Source organism: Nansenia antarctica (genome assembly GCF_963989245.1).
Source record: "Nansenia antarctica genome assembly, chromosome: 2".
NCBI lineage: Eukaryota > Metazoa > Chordata > Actinopteri > Argentiniformes > Microstomatidae > Nansenia > Nansenia antarctica.
The window spans coordinates 46336913-46355664 of record NC_137675.1 but is presented as its reverse complement, the minus strand read 5'-3'; the positions used below and the strand labels follow the sequence as shown (position 1 = coordinate 46355664).

Below are 18752 nucleotides of genomic sequence, written 5' to 3'. Positions count from 1 at the left end.
AGCAGGCCAGTATGCGCGTGTGTGTGCGTGTGTGTGCGCGTGTGCGTGTGTGTGTGTGTGTGTGTGTGTTCGTGTGTTTCGACGAGGACCACAGTGGAACGTTACTCATGCGGAACGTTTGTTGAAGCAGCGGTAGATTCCTGGGGTGGGGAAATATTCTGGTGTCGCATCCGTGTTCGCCTATCTGCGTTGATCCACAGACGTTGTGCACAAGTGAACCATCACCTGAACAACAATGATTGAAGACAAGGGACACCTAGGTGGCTAATATTTCTCGCTTGTCTTTCCGACTTTCATGCCGTCACGTCTGTGATTGTGTATGAACACCACAGCACAAGATAAACGTTGAGCTATTCAGATAACTAAACTAGTAGTGTCAGTGTCTGACAGCTTACGAATTGTGTTTTATACCTTCAATAGCTCCAGTAGCTCGTTATTTGACTAGTTATTTCACCATGGACCGGTCAGACAGCGTCAACGCAGACCCAGGTAGACGTTCTGAGAGGGAGGGTAAGTCATCATCAACATCATGTCACTGTCACACTATTAGGATTGGTCACACACGCACTACTTTATTGGAAAGCTGTATTTGCCCCCAAATGATTTGTACTGTCCATATGATGTACTGTAGGTCATCACTCGCCCTGGAGAAATTGGTGCGGTTTCTGGTGAGTAGCTAAAGCAAGAGGTATTGAAACCGTGTTGTTTGTTGTGACTGAGTCTGTAAGTCTCCAATAACTAGGCCTACATTTTATGCTGCTGACTCACCTCTGGAGAAACACCTCACCTCCAAAGGCAAACACAAAGCCTAGAATCAATACTAGACATTGACAGCTCTCGTGCACCTACACAAATGATGTGACAGAACACTCCTGACTTACCAGAAACACCTGTCAAGCCAGTTGTCCCGAATAATTTGGGTGGCATAAAGGGGGGACTATGTATAAATGTTCTATGTTCTAAATGGTGAAACCAATGTGTAGCCTACACAAATACTCTACAATAAAAGCTGAGAATCTCTACTTTAACCTCATAGTAATTGTTCAACTTATGGAGTATAGAGTCAAAAGAAGAAAAAATGCTTCACTGTCCTAATAATTACGGAGGGCACTGTATGTAGTTAACAATTAGCTCATGCGATTTTTTTCCTGGTCCTAGTTTGCCTTTCAGTCATGTGTGCAAGATCTTTGTGTCCTCGGTCAAAACAACAATGCGTAGTGCATTTGTTATCATTCGTTGGTCTGCTGAGACGTAATGAGTGTATCTCTCTCTCTCTCTCTCTCTCTCTCTCTCTCTCTCTCTCTCTCTCTCTCTCTCTCTCTCTCTCTCTCTCTCTCTCTCTCTCTCTCCCTTATCTGACTCCTGACCTTTTTGTCTTCAGGGTTCTGGGGTTGTGCAACAACTTTGCTTATGTGGTGATGCTTAGTGCTGCCCATGACATCTTAAAACAACAAGGGTCACACAACTCCACCTTGCCTGTAAGAGAGAGTATTTACAGAATGCAGTGTCACCTCAATACTGGTATTGATAGCGTGTGTTCAAAGTTCTACATTGACTGACTGACTCTCGCTTCCCTTCTCTCCTCTCTGTTCCTCTCCAGACCCCGGCCACAGTTGCGTTGCACTTGGAAGGGGGAAATGGCAACAACAGTAGCCGCTACGACTGTAACCCAGTTTCTACTGCGGTAAATTGACAACACGCCGTGCTAATCCAAATCATATGTTATACCTCTCCAACAGTCCCCCCACTCTATTACCTCAAGCCAAAGAATAAACCCTGTCTTTGTCTACAGCTGTACCCTTATGTCTAGATTAGATTAGATTAGATTAGATTACCGTAGATTTATTGTCCCCAGGGGGAAATTCATTTTCACACCACTGTACAGTATACACACAACACCGAATAACACAGACAACGAACAGACAGTACTACACATGACAGATACTCAAGTACACACACACTCAGCGCGGTCTATTATTTAAGGCAACAATGGCTGCGGGGATCAGGCTTTTGCCAAAGCGAGCCCTTTTTCACCGTAGGGTTCTGTACCTACGCCCGGATGGCAGTGGGGCAGGAGATCTTCCTAACCACATGACCTGACCAGGAAGAGGGCCATAAGTATTTATGGCCTGCACTTTTACAGCGCCTTATTCCAAAGCACTTTACAATGGCCTCTCATTCACCCATTCACACACACATTCACACACCAATGGCAGCAAGCTACCATGCAAGGTGCCGGCCCGCTCATTGGGAGCAATTTGGGGTTCAGTGTACCTAGACCTTATATAGACTCATACCTAGACCTTATATAGACCATACCTAGACCTTACATATGGTGCTTTTCCATCAGCAGCCCGGGTCAGTGCAGTTCGGATCGGTTCGGGTCAGGTCGGGTCACTTTTGATCTGTTCTGGTTTTCCATTATACACACAGACCCGGAGCTAGTAGGAGGAGTAGACGATAGTAGGCGGAGTTACGCGTCATAACAGCGCGAGATGGCTACTGCCTGATTGTCTGCATGTTTGAATCATTTCTATTGGATTTTGTTCTGCACATATGTTGTTCTACACATAATAAAGTCATGTTTTTTGAACCCTTAAAACCACTGCCTTCACTTGTCTGCTTTATGAACTGTAGTATCATTGTGTGCGGACAAACACGGTGCCCTTTGTGGGTTAATAACTTCGGTTTACCGTGGGTTAGGATAACAATTCAAACGTGTCCGGATAGGGGAGAAGACATGGATTCCAAAACCATTCGAATGGAGTCGATCCTACTCTCCTATCACCGTCGACACAGTGCGGAGCGAATTCCCTGGTAAAACGATTCTCTGTCAACGGGAGTTGCGGTGCTGCACTCTCTATATATTTCGGGCTAAACTGTGCAGTGTAGCCGGCGTCCTGGTTCCTCCAGCAACCGGACACTTCCATAAATAACAACAAATATGTAATATGTAAATATGTATAATACCACGTTCATTGATACAATGATGCCAGGGATGGAAAGGGGTGAAGGGGGATGATGAAGCGCTGGACTACTGAACGGCAGCACAACACAACGGGGAAATGCGATAAGAATTATGTCAAAATGCAGCACCAATCATCATGCACAGATCAGCCTTAAAACATGTAACGTTAGATATATATCGTTATACAGGGAGCGATGTATTTCTACGGAAAGGCTGATAGATTGTAGAATCTTCTTGTCGGTAAAACGATGGAATCAATCTATTGAGGATTGTGATCTTAAATGCGTTGTCATCTCATAGATTAGGTGCACAGCAATGACAGCATACACGATTTGACAAGGAAATAGAATGTTCAACACGGGTTGGAATCTCTGTACTTGATTTATTAAGACAGTCAGCGAATGGTTCATCAGCACAGTATCTCAGCATCGGCATTCAACGACATCATTATACAGACAGGCTGATAGATACGAGTGCAGCGCTGTCTTGCTGGTGCGGGGCTCCAATCTCCGCGTTTATAGATCGATATAAATAGATCAACATAATGCAGCACTATCATGCACAGATCAGCCTTAAAACATGTAACGTTAGATATATAACGGAGCGATGTATTTCTACGGAAAAGGCTGACTGACGCGGGCATTTGAATGGAATTCCGGGGTAGAAATATTCTCTGCCCCCGCTGTCAACTGGACAAGCGGTGCTGCGAGCAGCAGCGGCCGGGTGAACTCCCGGTTCATCGAGTTTACGGTTAAAAGCATAACTTCTCGGGGTGTCAGCGCGGTGGTTAAGGGCTCAAAATGACCGTAGACAGATGGTGAAGTTAGCAAAGGAGTATTGTGTTTGTACCACCTCCACAGCCGGTGTTATTCACGGGCAAAGACGGTGCATAATAGCGATTTTTGTGTTGTGCTTGTTGTAAATAAAAGTTCTATGATTCATTGAAATGACATTAAACTAAGATAATACGATGGTCAGCATAATTTTTCGAATCTTTATTAATAAGCTATTACAGAAACTGTAGTGACATTTTCCTAGAGTGAATGTGGTATTTCAAGATGGCGGTTAGTGAAGAAATATATGGACTTGGGATGACGATTTTCCATTGACCAATCAACGGTGTGCAGCGTCACACGTCACACGCAGCCTGGCAAAAAGATCCGGATATGAAATGGGGCTTGGGGAGGGACCCTGGGGTCGATGTGGAGCTAAAGAAGCGAGCCGAAGCGAACCGAACCGACCTGGGACGACTAATGGAAAAGGGGAAAAGAAGCAGACCGAAGCGGGCTGACCCGGGTCAGCACCGTAGTGGAAAAGCCCCAATAGACTCATACCTAGAACCTATATAGACCCCTACCTAGTACCTACTTTATAGACAGCTACAGTACTTTTCCTAATACCCAGTACTTTGGAATACATTATTTCAATGAGGTTGTGTTTTGTTATTGTTCAGCCTATTGCTGTTTGTTCCTCTGTGTGATCATCTAGCTGTGTGTCAGTGTGTGTTTTCTCCTCCTTTCCAGGCTGTGCTGTTGGCTGATATTCTCCCTACTCTCATCATCAAGTTCTTTGCTCCCTTCTTCATCCACAAATTTCCCTACGGGTAAGATGGCCGATGATATACTTTCTGCATGAGCTTTTACAATGCAAGGGTGGGCTCAAAGAGGCTAACAAAAACTGTTTTTCTACAATAAATGTGCTTTTTTTTTTAACAGTAACTGAACATTTAGAAGTAGAAAGAATTATAGATATCTTTTAGATGGTAGTGGAACTTTCCATTGCTAATCATGAATTTGTAGCTAGGAGGAATAATTGTATTACATTTGTATTAAAATTGGATTACAGAGCAAAATTTATGAAGAGTCCAATATATAGAAATGTGCAAAAATGGAGGCGAAATGAGATCACATGATGAAGAACGCTCAGTGCAGAGCTCTGATTTGGTTCAAACACAGCACTTTCTAAAACCTAGTCGAGGTTAAGCTCTGCACATACCCATTTTACCACATCCCCTTTTTACATTTCAGTTCTTTACGAGAACATTTGCATATTTGCCTCTATTAGAAAATACATACACTGCATTCAGAAAGTATTGAGAAAGTATCTGAACACTTTCCGAATGCACTGTATGTACCAGGGTTTCCGTTAACCGGTAATTACCGGTCTTTGTCCGGTAAAATGTGTTGAAGTCCGACAAATTGAAAACTCGTCGGACATAATGTCCGGTGAAAATAATTCCCTCTAAGCACAATTTGGCTTCGGGCCACCATTTTCAGCTGAGCACCAAACACACACACACTCATACACGCACAACACTGCCCGAGAGAGAAGGACCCGCCCCCTTTAGTTAGCCTGCCCGAGAGAGAAGGACCCGCCCCCTTTAGTTAGCCTATAGGCTAACTAAAGGGGGCGGGTCCTTCTCTCTCGGGCAGTGTTGTGTGTGTGTGTTTGGTGCTCAGCTGAAAATGGTGTCCCGAAGCGGAGCGGATAACAAACGAAACGGACAACATTTACACTATGGAGACAAACTTCAGCGATATGATCTAACAGCCGGTCTTCAGGACGACATACAAAAACAGTTATGTTCTCCTCATTGTCATACTCCCGAGTCCGATTAAGTATGATTTGACAGGCAGCTAAACGAAATGCCTTCCCAACCAGCGAGACCAAATGACGTTGTTTTATTGATTAAAAAAAAGGGTAAAACTGGAAAGAGAAAATAGAAAACTCACATTAATCCCAAACAATTTAACAAACTTCAGTTAACGTAATGTGGAGTCCGTTCATTGATCGATGCTGTCTGTTCAGTTCCCAGTGAGGCGCCCGTTCAGCGCTGGACATAATGGCATAGCGCGCATGCGAATCATGTTATATTATTATATATTATATAGCTCGCATCTAATCGTATCGGATGAGAAATAGACATTAAATGGCATATATAGGCCGCTACACAACAGTAATCACCGCGACAAACAGCTATATTAGATTTGGAAGAAAAAAAAATATGATTTAGATTTTTTTTTTTTTTATTATATTTTAATCAGATGACCGGAATATATCACGTTTGTCCGGTAAATCGAAATCTTCCCGGACACGATGTCCGGCGGCAATTTTTTCTAACGGAAACCCTGGTATGTACGCTTTCACATTTTCATTGTGGCCAAATCTCGCATCACGAGGGGGGTCACTAGAGGAGACTGCATTATCCCAATGAGGAAAAGTGCATTTAGTCAGTCTGCCTGGTCAGTGACAGGTGTTAAATTCTGCCTAGTCCTGTACTGTACTCTGACTAACAGAATTGACGATTAAAGCATTCTCTCAAGTTGCTTACACTTTTATTAGAACTCCGTGTTGACCTTTTACATCCAGCTCTCCACATGGCTGTGTCACACTCAACTTCGTCCGTGCGGAAACAAACCTTATGTTTTAATACAATCCTATTGTAACATCCCTTTTCTTTTACTGAACTAAAAGATCCTATTGTAACATCCCTTTTCTTTTACTGAACTAACAGGGAGCTAAACAGTGAACAGAGAACAACATAAAAATCTTTCAAAACCATTTCTTTTTCTCTCTTTTTTTTTTTTTCTTCTTCTCTCGAACACACTGTGCGCTACACAACTCAGCTCGCATAGTCCATGAGATATCCGGGTCTAGCAACTGCTCGACCCGATCTAGTGGTTACAGTCTGTGTGTCCCCTATGTCCCTGCCCGGAGTAGCAGTAGCCTTTGGTGTGCTGTGGGTCTCTGGGCTCTGTGCCCCACCCGGAGTAGCAGTAGACTTTGGTGTGCTGTGGGTCTCTGGGCTCTGTGCCCCACTGGGCTCTGTGCCCCTGTCCCGTCTCAGGTGTCGTCGATTCCGTCGAAGGACAGCTCCGGTGTCCAGCTCCACTCTGTAGGATCTGTGGTCCACAGGCTGCACCACTGTCGCCTTTCTCCAGCTTGTGTGTGGTTCGAAGGGTTGAATTCTGACATGCTCTCCTGCTTTCAGCGTGTCCAAATCACTGGCTGTTCTGTCGTAGTACTTTGCTTGTCTCATTTGTCCTCGTCTCATCTGCTCTGGCGTTGTGCGTTTCACCTCCTGCTGCAGAAGACTATCCCTCGTTGGTAGCAGGGTTCTGGTCCTCCTACACATCAGTCTCTGAGCTGGGCTTGTATCTAGCCCTTGAGATGGAGTGTTGCGGTGATCCAACATTGCCAGGTATGGGTCCTCCCCTGCCACCTTGGCTTTCATCATGAGTCTCTTTGCCGTTTTGACCGCCGACTCGGCTTTCCCGTTGCTTTGAGGGTAGCCAGGGGATGACGTCCGGTGTTGAAATCCCCACAGCTGACTGAACCTATCGAACTCATGGGAAGAGTACTGTGGCCCATTATCTGAAACCACGACATCCGGGATCCCTTGACGAGCAAAGTGAGCCTTCAGCTTTCTTATCACTGTACTCGATTTTGTGGCAGGTAAATGGTCGACCTCCCAAAAGTTAGAATAGTAGTCAACCGTCAGTAGGTAATCCATGTTGTTATGGGTAAACAAGTCTGTCCCCACCTTGGCCCATGGCCTGCTCGGCACCTCGTGTGAGTGCAGTGTCTCTTTCCGCTGCTTCGTGTCCATTGCTCTGCAGACGTCACACTTGGATATGGCTGTCCTGATCTGCTCGGTCATTCCTGGCCAGTAGACGTATTCTCTCGCCCGTCTGAGACAACCCTCTACTCCCAGGTGAGTAGAGTGTATGCGGCGAGTGATGTCGCTTTGTAGTGTGTCTGGAATCACAACTCTCTCTCCTCTGAAGACGATTTCGTCCTGAACACTCAGCTCCTCTTGCACCGAGTGATAGTGTCTGATATCTATCGGTGTGTCTCTCTTATTCTTCGGCCATCCCTTCAGTATGATTTCACTTAACCTCTGTAGGGTGTCATCGTCTCGGGTCGCAGAGCGTATTGTGCGGAGTCTCGCCTCTGAGATTGGTACGTAGTCCACCATATTAACTGTCTCTATATCAGCTTCCAATGACCCCGCGCCTGAGCTCTCAGGCAGGTACGCTCTGCTCAATGTATCTGCGAGCACCATGTCACGTCCGGGAACGTATGTCACCTCTATCTCATATGACTGAAGCCGCAGCAACATCCTCTGCAGTCGCTTGGGTGCACTCAGCAGTGGCTTCCTGACGATGTTCTCCAGAGGCTTGTGGTCGCTCTGTACAGTCACTTTCCGGCCGTACGTGTACTGATGGAATTTTTCTGCGCCAAAGACGATGGCCAGACATTCTTTTTCAATTTGGGCGTAGCCCTTTTCTGTCTGAGTCAGCGCCCTGCTCGCAAACGCCACCGGTTTTCCACCTTGGGTCAGTGCTGCTCCGAGTCCCGTTTCTGACGCGTCACACTGCAGCGTAAGTTCCTGCTTGGGGTCATAGTACTTGAGTACTGGCGCTTTGGCTATCTTGTCCTTCAGCCTGCCGAATGCTTCCTCTTGCACATCTGTCTACTCCCATATGCTGTCTCTATGGGTGAGCTGTCTCAGTATCTCACAGTCGTCTGATAGGTGTTGGTAGAACTTAGCCAGGTAATTCACCATGCCGACTAGTCTCTGTATGCCTTTCACGTCTGTGGGCCTCGGCATGTCTCTCACTGCTCGAACCTTCTCAGCGTCGACTTTCAGCCCCTCTGCTGTCAGTACGTGTCCGATGTATGGTACCTCTTGCTGTCTCAATCTGAGCTTATCTGCATTCAGTTTTATGTTCCTCTCCCTGCATCTGGTGAGGAACTGTCTCAGTTTCCTGTCGTGGTCTTTGTCAGCCATCTCTTGTGTGTCCCCTTCTCCCGTGATGAGGATATCGTCTGCGATAATGTATATGCCTGGCAGCCCCTCCAGCGCCAGGGTCAGCTTCTGCTGGAATATCTCCGGAGCCGGACTTATCCCCATTGGCATCCTGAGCCACCTATATCTGCCAAATGGTGTGGCAAACGTTGTCAGATAGCTCGACTCCTCCTCCAGTTTCACATGCCAGAATCCATGTTTGACATCACAGACTGTAAACACCTTTGCTCTCGACAGGTCTGGGAGAACATCTTCTATGGTGGGCAGGGGAAAATGGCTGCGCTTCAGTGCCTTGTTGAGTGGTCGCGGGTCTATGCACACTCTTGTCTTTCCATTCGGCTTCTGCACCGTAACCAAACTACTAATCCAATCTGTGCTCTTTTCCACAGGAGTGATGATCTCTCTCTCTCTTGTAGATCTCTCAACTCTCCCTTGAGTGATGTCATCATAGCCACCGGAACTCGTCGTTTGGGGAGTTTAACTGGCTCCACCCTCTTGTCGATCTCGATTCGATACTCTCCGTCCAGGCAGCCGTCGCCTGTGAACACATCTCCATACTCCCTCTTTATTTGTTCCATAGTCAGTTCTCTCTCAGGTGTTGTTTCGTCCCTCACAATGCTGTCGATGGCTAGTATGTTCTCGTATTCCACTTTTATCAGCTTCATTGCTTCGCTCGCCTTCCTGCCAAGCAGTGGCAATTTGCAGTCCTCTTCTACTACTACAAACTCCAACTGGTACAGTTTATGGTTTCTTGGGTTCCTCACCTTAACCTTACATTTTCCCAGTGGGTGCAGCTTGGACTTGTTGTACATCACCAGCACTTTCTTTGTACTTTCTAGCTTTGTGTCTGGATTAAGCAGGTTAATCGGGATAACATTACATGTGGCCCCACAATCTATCTGGAACCTCACAAGCTCTCTGCCTACTAGCATTCCTGCAAACAGCTGGCTGTGCCTGGCCTTGTCATTTCGGTCTTCAGTAGTCTGTCTCCCTCTTGTGGTGATACTCATGACGTCCTCATATTCCTCTTCACTATCCTGGTCAGTCATCTGGTGCACTTTCCGTGTTCTTTTGTCATATTTTTTCTCTTTCTCCTGTTTGGCTTTACATTTAACTGCAAAGTGATTTTCTTTACCACATTTCTTGCAGCTCTTTCCGTAGGCTGGACATTTTGCCTTGCTCCTTTCATGTGTCATCCCACAGAACTTGCATGACACTGTATCCAACTCCTGCCCTTCTGCCTGTTTCATCATGTGTACCTCCTCCACGCTATTCCCTGAGAGGGTTTTGCTATTTTCACGAGACAACTCTGTGGCCCTGCACATGTGTAGACATTTTTCCAGTGTTAACTTCTCTTCTCTTAGCAGCCTCTCTTTCAGCCCTGCATCGTTGCCAGCACATACTATTCTGTCACGTAAGAGCGAGTCCTTTATTTCTCCAAAGTTACATGTACTGGCTAACACTTTGAGATCAGTAACATACGAGTCAATGCATTCTTTCTGACCTTGATTTCTCGTGAAAAAACGATATCTTTCTACTGTCTCGTTCACTTTGGGATTGCAATGTTCATCAAATGTGGTGATCAAGTCCAACAGTTTCCTCCTAGCCGAAGTGCTGTCACTCATCAACGTTTCACAGAGCTCCCTACCCGCCTCTCCAATGAGGTAGTAGAACAGCTTCACACTCACATTTTCGGTCGCATCTGGCATAGAAAGTTCCAAGTAGAGTGTAAACTCCTCCTTCCACGATTTCCACGTCTTCGCCAGGTTTCCAGAGTCCAAGCATAGCGTCTGTGGAGGTCTCAGTCCTTCCATCTTTTCCGCTTTTACTGGAATCACTTCTGCGGGAGTTCGTTCTTCCCCTCTGTCCATCCGCTGTTATTGCTAACCAGCTAGTTAGCTCCGATGCTAGGCTATTCCTCACTGTAGCAAAGTTCGGTTTTCTCACGTCAGGAACGTGTCCACCTCGCTGTCACCATGTTAAATTCTGCCTAGTCCTGTACTGTACTCTGTCTAACAGAATTGACGATTAAAGAATTCTCTCAAGTTGCTTACACTTTTATTAGAACTCCGTGTTGACCTTTTACATCCAGCTCTCCACATGGCTGTGTCACACTCAACTTCGTCCGTGCGGAAACAAACCTTATGTTTTAATACAATCCTATTGTAACAACAGGGTCACGAGAGTGGAGCTTAATTCCAACCCACCTCAAATAACTGAACACCTACAGGTCGTTCAGCCATCAGTTAAATGGATGATTAACACACAAACCTGTCAGCACTGAAATGTTACATGTTCCAGGGCTCGACATTAAGGCTTGTCCTCTTGTCCGGGACAAGTACATTTTATGTTCGGACAAGTGGACTTCCTCCTGCAGTTGTCCGATGGACAAGTCAAAACAAAAAAAGAAATCAATATGTATTAATATCTGCAAACATGAATTCCTCCTTCCGATCTGAATAGTAAAAAAAAGTAGCAAGCAAAGCGCTGCCGCGCCTCATTCGCGCTATTTCAGTCTCTCGTAGTTCGTTATCGTCATAGTTCGTAAATTCGCTCAGAGCGCCAGAGCGCACACTGCGTTCAACGTCATAAAGACGTGATTGGACAAAAGGCATTCCATGAGTGCTGATCAGATTCCAGAGCGAGTTTACGAACGCAGCCATAGTGTTGTGGGTCTCCTGTCACTAGTGCCATTCACGTGAACGCGTATTCGCTTCTTCTCAATGCCGCTTATTTTCATGTAGTTCGATGCGATCGTATATTTTAGGTTTTAAGTTTTAAGACCAGCACATCGCAATACGAACTTCAGAATGACACTAATTATAGATTTCTCAATTTGAATATAGGATACGCTACTATCCAAAAGCTAGCAAATAAGATTGCTTCCATTGGGGAGAGACTATAGTTAGAAACATTTAAAAAAAATATTCCTAGATATTCATCCCTTTTGTGGCAAATCTTAATATAAAAGGGTTGGGGTTAGGGGTTATGTATTTAAATAATTACAAAATATTTAATACATTTGAAAATTAAGGATACATCATTATCAAATCAATAGTAGTCAAATGTGTTATTTGCATACACATACACTCACTGGCCACTTCATTAGGCACACCTTGGGGTTGGACCCCCTCTTTTGCCTTCAGAACTGCCTTAATTCTTCGTGGCATAGATTCAACAAGGTGCTGGAAACATTCCTCAGAGATTTTGGTCCATATTGACACTATAATATCACGCAACAGCCCGTCTGGCACCAACAACCATGCCAGGTTCAAAGTCACTTAAATCACCTTTATTTCCCATTCTGATGCTGGTTTGAACTTCAGCAGATCGTCTTGACCATGTCTACATGCCTAAATGCATTGAGTTGCTGCCACATGATTGGCTGATTTAGATATTTGCGTTAACAAGCAGTTGAAAAGGTGTACCTAATGAAGTGGCCGGTGAGAGTATAATATATTATTATTCATTTTATTGCTTTTTCAAAATCTTTGGATTTGGACAAGTAACTTGAGCTCTCGGACAAGTACAAGATAAGTTCACTTGTCCGAAGGACAAGTACCTGAAAAAGCTTAATGTCAAGCCCTGTGTTCTATGTTTCTGTGTCATGTCAGCTTGTCTGTTGTTGTCTATACAACCGTTGTTGTCTATACTGAACGCTATATGTCTATGTCTATGTACTGTGTTTCTGTGTGTTACTGTCAGTGTTGTCTATATGTCTGTACTGTGTTTCTGTGTGTTGTCTGTGTTGTCTATATGTCTGTACTGTGTTTCTGTGTGTTGTCTGTGTTGTCTATATGTCTGTACTGTGTTACTGTGTTGTCTTTATGTCTGTACTGTGTTGTCTATATGTCTGTACTGTGTTGTCTATGTCTGTGCTGTGTTTCTGTGTGTTACTGTGTTGTTGCTACTGCTTGCTTGTACTGTGTTGTTATTCTATGTACATTTATCTTTTTTTAATGACCTGTCTTGTATTTGATGTTTTATTATTTCATGTACAGTATTACCTTTGCTACGTATGATTCTACTGTGTGATGTATATTGTATCTTTTTAGGAAGCCTTTTTATAACTTGGCGTGGGACTACAGATGAAAATTAGCCCTCTGGCTAAACCTGGCGTATTAACTTTTTAAATGTTCATTAATAGGCATTGTCCCTTTACAAATAAACTAAATAAACTAAACTAAAGTGTAGAATTCCATGGCTTCACCCTTAACTACAATGTACTCAAACAGACTTAAGTTCACTTAAGTTCACAATTGTTTAATACAAAATGTTTGTTGGTTGATCACACCCAAGACCCTGGCTGCATGGCGTGGAGCGTGACTGTCCATCATTCTGCCCACAGGTTCAGAGTGTTGGTGTGCGTAGCCACGGCGATGGCAAGTTTCCTCGTGGTGTCCTTCTCTACCGCTGTGTGGATGAGCATTCTGGGTAATGCAAGGATTTGTATCCATCTTTTGTGTATTTTTGTGCTTATGTTGGAGTGTTAGAGTGCATCTATGTGGGTTGTGTGTGTGTGTGTGTGTGCGTGTGAGAGAGGATTATTTGATTCAGTGATAAATGTGTGTGTATGTGTGTGTGTGTGTGTGTGTGTGTGTGTGTTTGGGGAGTAGTCTCCCACATAGGAAGATTGTATGATAATCTGCATCCGGAAAACATTACAACTCTGACAGTTCCACTGAAATCAGATGCAATGTCATTGAAGTAGATTTTTATTTTTATTTAACCAGATAAATAAGATAAGATGGCCAAGAAGTACTCAATAATCCAAACCTGAGCCCCAGCCTGCCAGCACGTGTGTGTGTGTGTGTGTGTGTGTGTGTGTGTGTGTGTGTGTGTGTGTGTGTGTGTGTGTGTGTGTGCGCGCGCGCGCGTGCGTTTTCAGGCTAAGCTGATTTAGGTGACAAATTTATAATAATAATAATAACTTTAATTTCTATAACGCCTTTCAAAAAACCCAAGGACGCTTTACTTTTCTAAGGGAAATGATCAGACAGACAAAACAGAAAACAAACAAAGCAAAACTGAAACATTGACTAGGGGCCAAAGGCCTTGGTGAACAGATGTGTTTTAAGGGCTAATTTGAAGGAGTCCATGGGGAGGGAGTTCCAGAGAGTAGGTGCCATTTGCAATGCCTCATCTGTGAAATATGTGACACGGTCTGGTCAATTGGTCCGCAAGTCGGCATCCAATTTAATGTTCAGGCTTTTCTTTCGATAAAATGTGATTACATTTCCATGTTGTTGAAAATCAATGACACATCGCTAGTCAACTAATGGCCGATTTAAGCTTCTGCGTCGAATTTACGCGCATAGCCTACGTAGCCTACGTAAGGGGTCTCCACGTTTATAGTTCTACGTTCTAGTTCTACGTTCTACGCGGACCGCGTCGCGTTGGTCGGTGTACTCATAGCGGCATAGAAAAATATGCGTTTCTTATTCTATCTCGTTAACGGTACATGACTAAGACTCCATTCAAAGTTCAGTGTGTTCAGCATGCTATTCTGGTCATGGAGAATTTTAGTTTGGAATTCTAACCCATTGTGACGCGGAGATGTTCGGCCGTAAGTGACGGGTCCCCCCCTACCCCCCGCTGCTGCGCGCACCACCGCTTCCTGGTGGATGAAACTCCTGTTGACAGCGGGGGGAGAGACAAGTTCTTCCCGGGAACTCGCTCCTAGCTGTGTCGATCGTGATAGGAGTGTCGTATCGACACCATTCAAGTGGTTTCAGATTCCCTGTCCTCTCCCCTATCCGGACACGTTTGAATTGTTATCCTAACCCACGGTAAACCACAGTTATTAACCCGCAAAGGGTGCCTCCGCAATGTGAATCGCGCTCCTTATAGGAAGGCTGTGCCTGACGCTTCCATAGGGCGCTCTACTCCTGATCCCAGCCTACACTACCATGAGGAAAAGTGCTCCCATCACCACTAAGACTGTCAGAACCTGGCCAGAAGGGTCCGCTCCACTGCAGATCTGCCTAAATGACACCTCATGGCAGGAATATGAGCATGAGGACCTGGAACAGTTCACGTCGTCGGTTCTGAACCACATAGTGAACTGCACCAACTCAGTCACCGTGGACAAGCGGGTCCGGGTCTACCCCAACACGAAGCCATGGATGACTGGGAAGGTCCAAAAACTGATCAATGAGAGGGACAACGCCTTCTTCGCAGGGAAGGGCACACTGCTGTACAGCACCACCAGGGCTAACCTAAAGCGCGGCATCCGAGAGGCCAAGGCAGACCACAGAGAGAAGATTGAGGAATGCTTCCTGAGCAACGACTCCAGGCGGATGTGGCAGGGGGTTCAGCACATGACAAACTTCAGAGCCAACAGGCTCACAGCCGCAGAGGACGACCCCCTGCTGGCGGAAAAGCTGAACTCCTTCTACGCCCGGTTCGACGAGGGGCGAACGGAGGTAACCACAACACAAACACCACTCTCTCCAGCTCTCAGCAGCCTCACCCTCACAGAGCATGAAGTGAGACGCGTGCTGAAGGCGGTGGACCCCAGGAAAGCCTCTGGGCCGGATGGCGTCCTGGGACGGGTGCTGAGGGACTGCGCCGACCAGCTGGCCGGGGTTTTCACCAACATCTTCAACCAGTCCCTGTCCCAGGCCACCATCCCACCCTGCCTGAAAACCTCAACTATCATCCCAGTCCCGAAGAAAAGCACGGTGAGCTGCCTAAACGACTACCGCCCGGTGGCACTCACACCAATCATCATGAAGTGCTTCGAGAAACTAGTCCGGGCCCACATACTCACACGCCTCCCGCCCAACCTGGATCCATACCAGTTCGCCTACAGAGCCCACAGGTCCACAGAGGACGCCATCGCGACGACTCTCCACGCCACTCTATCCCACCTGGAGAGGGGAAACAGCTACGCGAGACTGCTCTTTGTGGACTTCAGCTCTGCCTTCAACGCCATCCTTCCAGACAGGCTAGTGACCAAACTACTAGACCTGGGACTATCACACTCTATATGTGAATGGATCAAGGACTTCCTGTCCGACCGCCCCCAGAGGGTGCGGGTGGGCTCCCACACCTCCACAGCCCTCAGACTCAGCACTGGGTCCCCCCAGGGGTGCGTGCTAAGCCCCATCCTCTACAACCTCTACACCTACGACTTCACCCCCGTCCACCCCAGCAACTCCATCGTAAAGTTTGCAGACGACACCACCGTGGTGGGCTGCATCTCGGGGGGGGACGAGGCGGCGTACAGGGATGAGGTAGAGCAGCTGAGCAAGCTGTGCAAGGTTAACAACCTGCTGCTGAACAAGTCAAAGACTCAGGAAATCATCGTGGACTTCAGGAGGAAAAAATCTGAGGTCCAGCCCCTGCTCATCGACGGAGAGAGCGTGGAGAGAGTCTCAGCCCTCCGATTCCTGGGGGTGCACATACAGGATGACCTGTCCTGGAAGAACAACACAGCAGCCACCATCAAGAAGGCACAACAGCGGCTCTACTTCCTGAGAGTCCTCAGGAAGGAACACAACAAGCAGGAGATACTGGTGGCCTTCTACCGCGGCGGAGTGGAGAGCATCCTCACCTACGGCATCTGCAACTGGTTCTCCAGCTGCACAACCGCGGAGAGAAATGCGCTACAGAGAGTCGTGAGAACAGCCCAGAAGATCACCGGCGCCCCCCTCCCCTCTCTGGAAGAGCTGTACAACACACGCTGTCTCAGGAAGGCCTCCAAGATCTCCAGAGACCCAACCCACCCTGGGTACGAACACTTTGCCCGGCTGCCCTCGAAAAGGCGGTACAGGACCATGGCCGCAAGGACAAACAGACTGAAGCACAGCTTCTACCCCAGGGCCATCCAGGCCCTGAACACAGCAAAGACCTAGGTTCTGGGCCCTGGACAGTCTGGACGGATTGATGGCAGCTGCTGGATTGAAAAAATCAGGTGTAGTGCTGAGGCACAAATATGTACATTTCAAGCCTGCAAACTGCGACACTTTAAATGAATGTGCAATAACACTATGTGCAATATGACAACCCTAGTCGTCTATCTGTACAGTATAGTATAGTGGATAGTGTACATGGCCTTTATTTATGTAAACCAGCTCCTTTCCCTTCTTGTTTTTTGTTTTTTTTTCTTTCCTAGCACCAGGGGAGCCACCCCTCCCAAATTTCGTTGTTTGGTACCTGTACTATAGCAATGACATTAAAGACCATTCATTCATTCATTCATACTCAAAGCGGCGTCATAGCGATTTTTTTGTTTGTTATGCTTGTTGTAAATAAAAGTTCTATGATGCATTGAAATGACATTAAACTAAGATAATACGATGGTTATCATAATTTTTCAAATCTTTATTAATAAGTAATTACAGAAAAAGTAAATGACATTTCTGTCATGGCTTCCGCATTTTGGCCGACGAGAGAGTCGGAGTCTTGTCGGAATCATGTGCTACCAAGCGGACCAATCACAGAGCTTACGGTTGCGTAGAAACTGACGCGTACTTACATTTTTGGAGAGGAGCGCGTCAACCCTCTCCGTAGGCAACGCAAGGCCACGCGTTGTCTACGGCGTAGATTTTACGCAGAAGTTTAAATCGGCCTTTACACAGCTTGTTTTGTGAGCCTGCTAACAATGTAAAGTAGTGTTATAGTTTACTAGGTAGTACTACTACTACTCACCTAATCCTTTGCGTTGCAGTATTTTGGCTTGACTAGCGAGTTTGTGTTGTGATTTTCAACAACTTTGAAATGTATTTCCGTGTTTCAAAATACAGAACAAGTCAGAACATTTTGATTGGTTGCCGACTTGCGGCCCAAATGACCAGACAGTGTCACATATGGTGTGGGATTTATGGCCTTGTCATGTACTGTATAGCTGTCACTAGAACTATCTCACTTGTCTTCACTGCTGACAGAAGTGTTCAGAAACATCTTATCAGTACAAGCAAAAGCCTCCAAATTCATTGGACGGTGTTTCATCATACAGTAAGACAATGGCCCCAAACATACTGCTATAGAAACTAGGAGTATTTTCAGGGCCAAAATTGGAAAGTTCTAGAGTGGCTAAGTCATTCTCCAGATTTAAATCCAATTGAAAATGCATTTCATTTGTTGAAGAGGGAACTTCACTAGGCAAAAATATCTCAAAACAAACAACTGAAGATGGCTGTAGAGGCCTGGCAGAGCATCACCAGATAAGATACCCAGGGTCTGGTGGGGTCAATGGGTCGCAGACTTCAGACAGTTATTGCATGCAAAGGATTGTCGACCAAAATACTAAACATGCAGTTGTACTTTGTAAATGGTGAAAACAATCTGAAAGAAAAAAACAACACTGAATTAAAACTGAGAATCTCTAGTGATTGTTTGATTTCAAATCCCCCCAAAAGACTAAATACTTCCTCTTTCCTCTACTTAAGAAGAACACTCTGTTAACCTTTTCTCCATGGGCTGTAAATGTATTTGAATAATGATCAGGAAAATAGAAAATAGAAAACCCATCTCACAAAACATAATGGAATTTAACAACTTTGACGCTCAATATCTCTGAACTACCCTATACGGAGATAGAACCTTATAATTCTAAGCTCACAAATTGTTAACAAAGAGCAAGTTACTCGTTGTAACAGGACCTGTAAAATGGAGGATTACTGCTTATGTCGCCTGCTTGAATGGTTCCCTCTGGTGGTGTCTGTGTGTGTGTGTGCAGGTGTGATCTTTGCCAGTGTGAGTTCTGGATTGGGAGAGCTCTCCTTTCTCGCCCTTACTGTGTACTTCAGCAGGTAAGCTCTCTTCTATTTATCTTCAAGAGTTCCACACAGTCGGTAACTACACAGAACTGTGGCTGTAGGCCTGTCCCAAATAGTGTTGCAGTGTTGGATCAATGTGCCGCTGTTCAAACCTTGATCGCCTCTCTTCCCTCCCACGGTCTCCTCCTCTTCCGTTTGATTTACTGTCATCAACTCTCTTCCTCCATCCCTTTTGCTTCCTCCCTTT

General features: G+C 45.7%; 1 protein-coding gene across 1 annotated transcript in view; it reads left to right on the top strand.

Moving 5' to 3' along the window:
- Positions 1 to 455: 455 nt before the first annotated feature.
- Positions 456 to 18752, top strand: part of LOC308150187 (battenin-like) — a gene marked incomplete at its 5' end in the record, with an annotated part of 43798 nt that continues 25501 nt past the window's right edge. Inside the window, 7 exon segments of the mRNA XM_080523046.1 lie at positions 456 to 510; positions 632 to 668; positions 1382 to 1478; positions 1601 to 1684; positions 4492 to 4571; positions 13129 to 13214; positions 18466 to 18538. Of these exon segments, the coding sequence (XP_080379172.1) occupies positions 456 to 510; positions 632 to 668; positions 1382 to 1478; positions 1601 to 1684; positions 4492 to 4571; positions 13129 to 13214; positions 18466 to 18538 (512 nt within the window).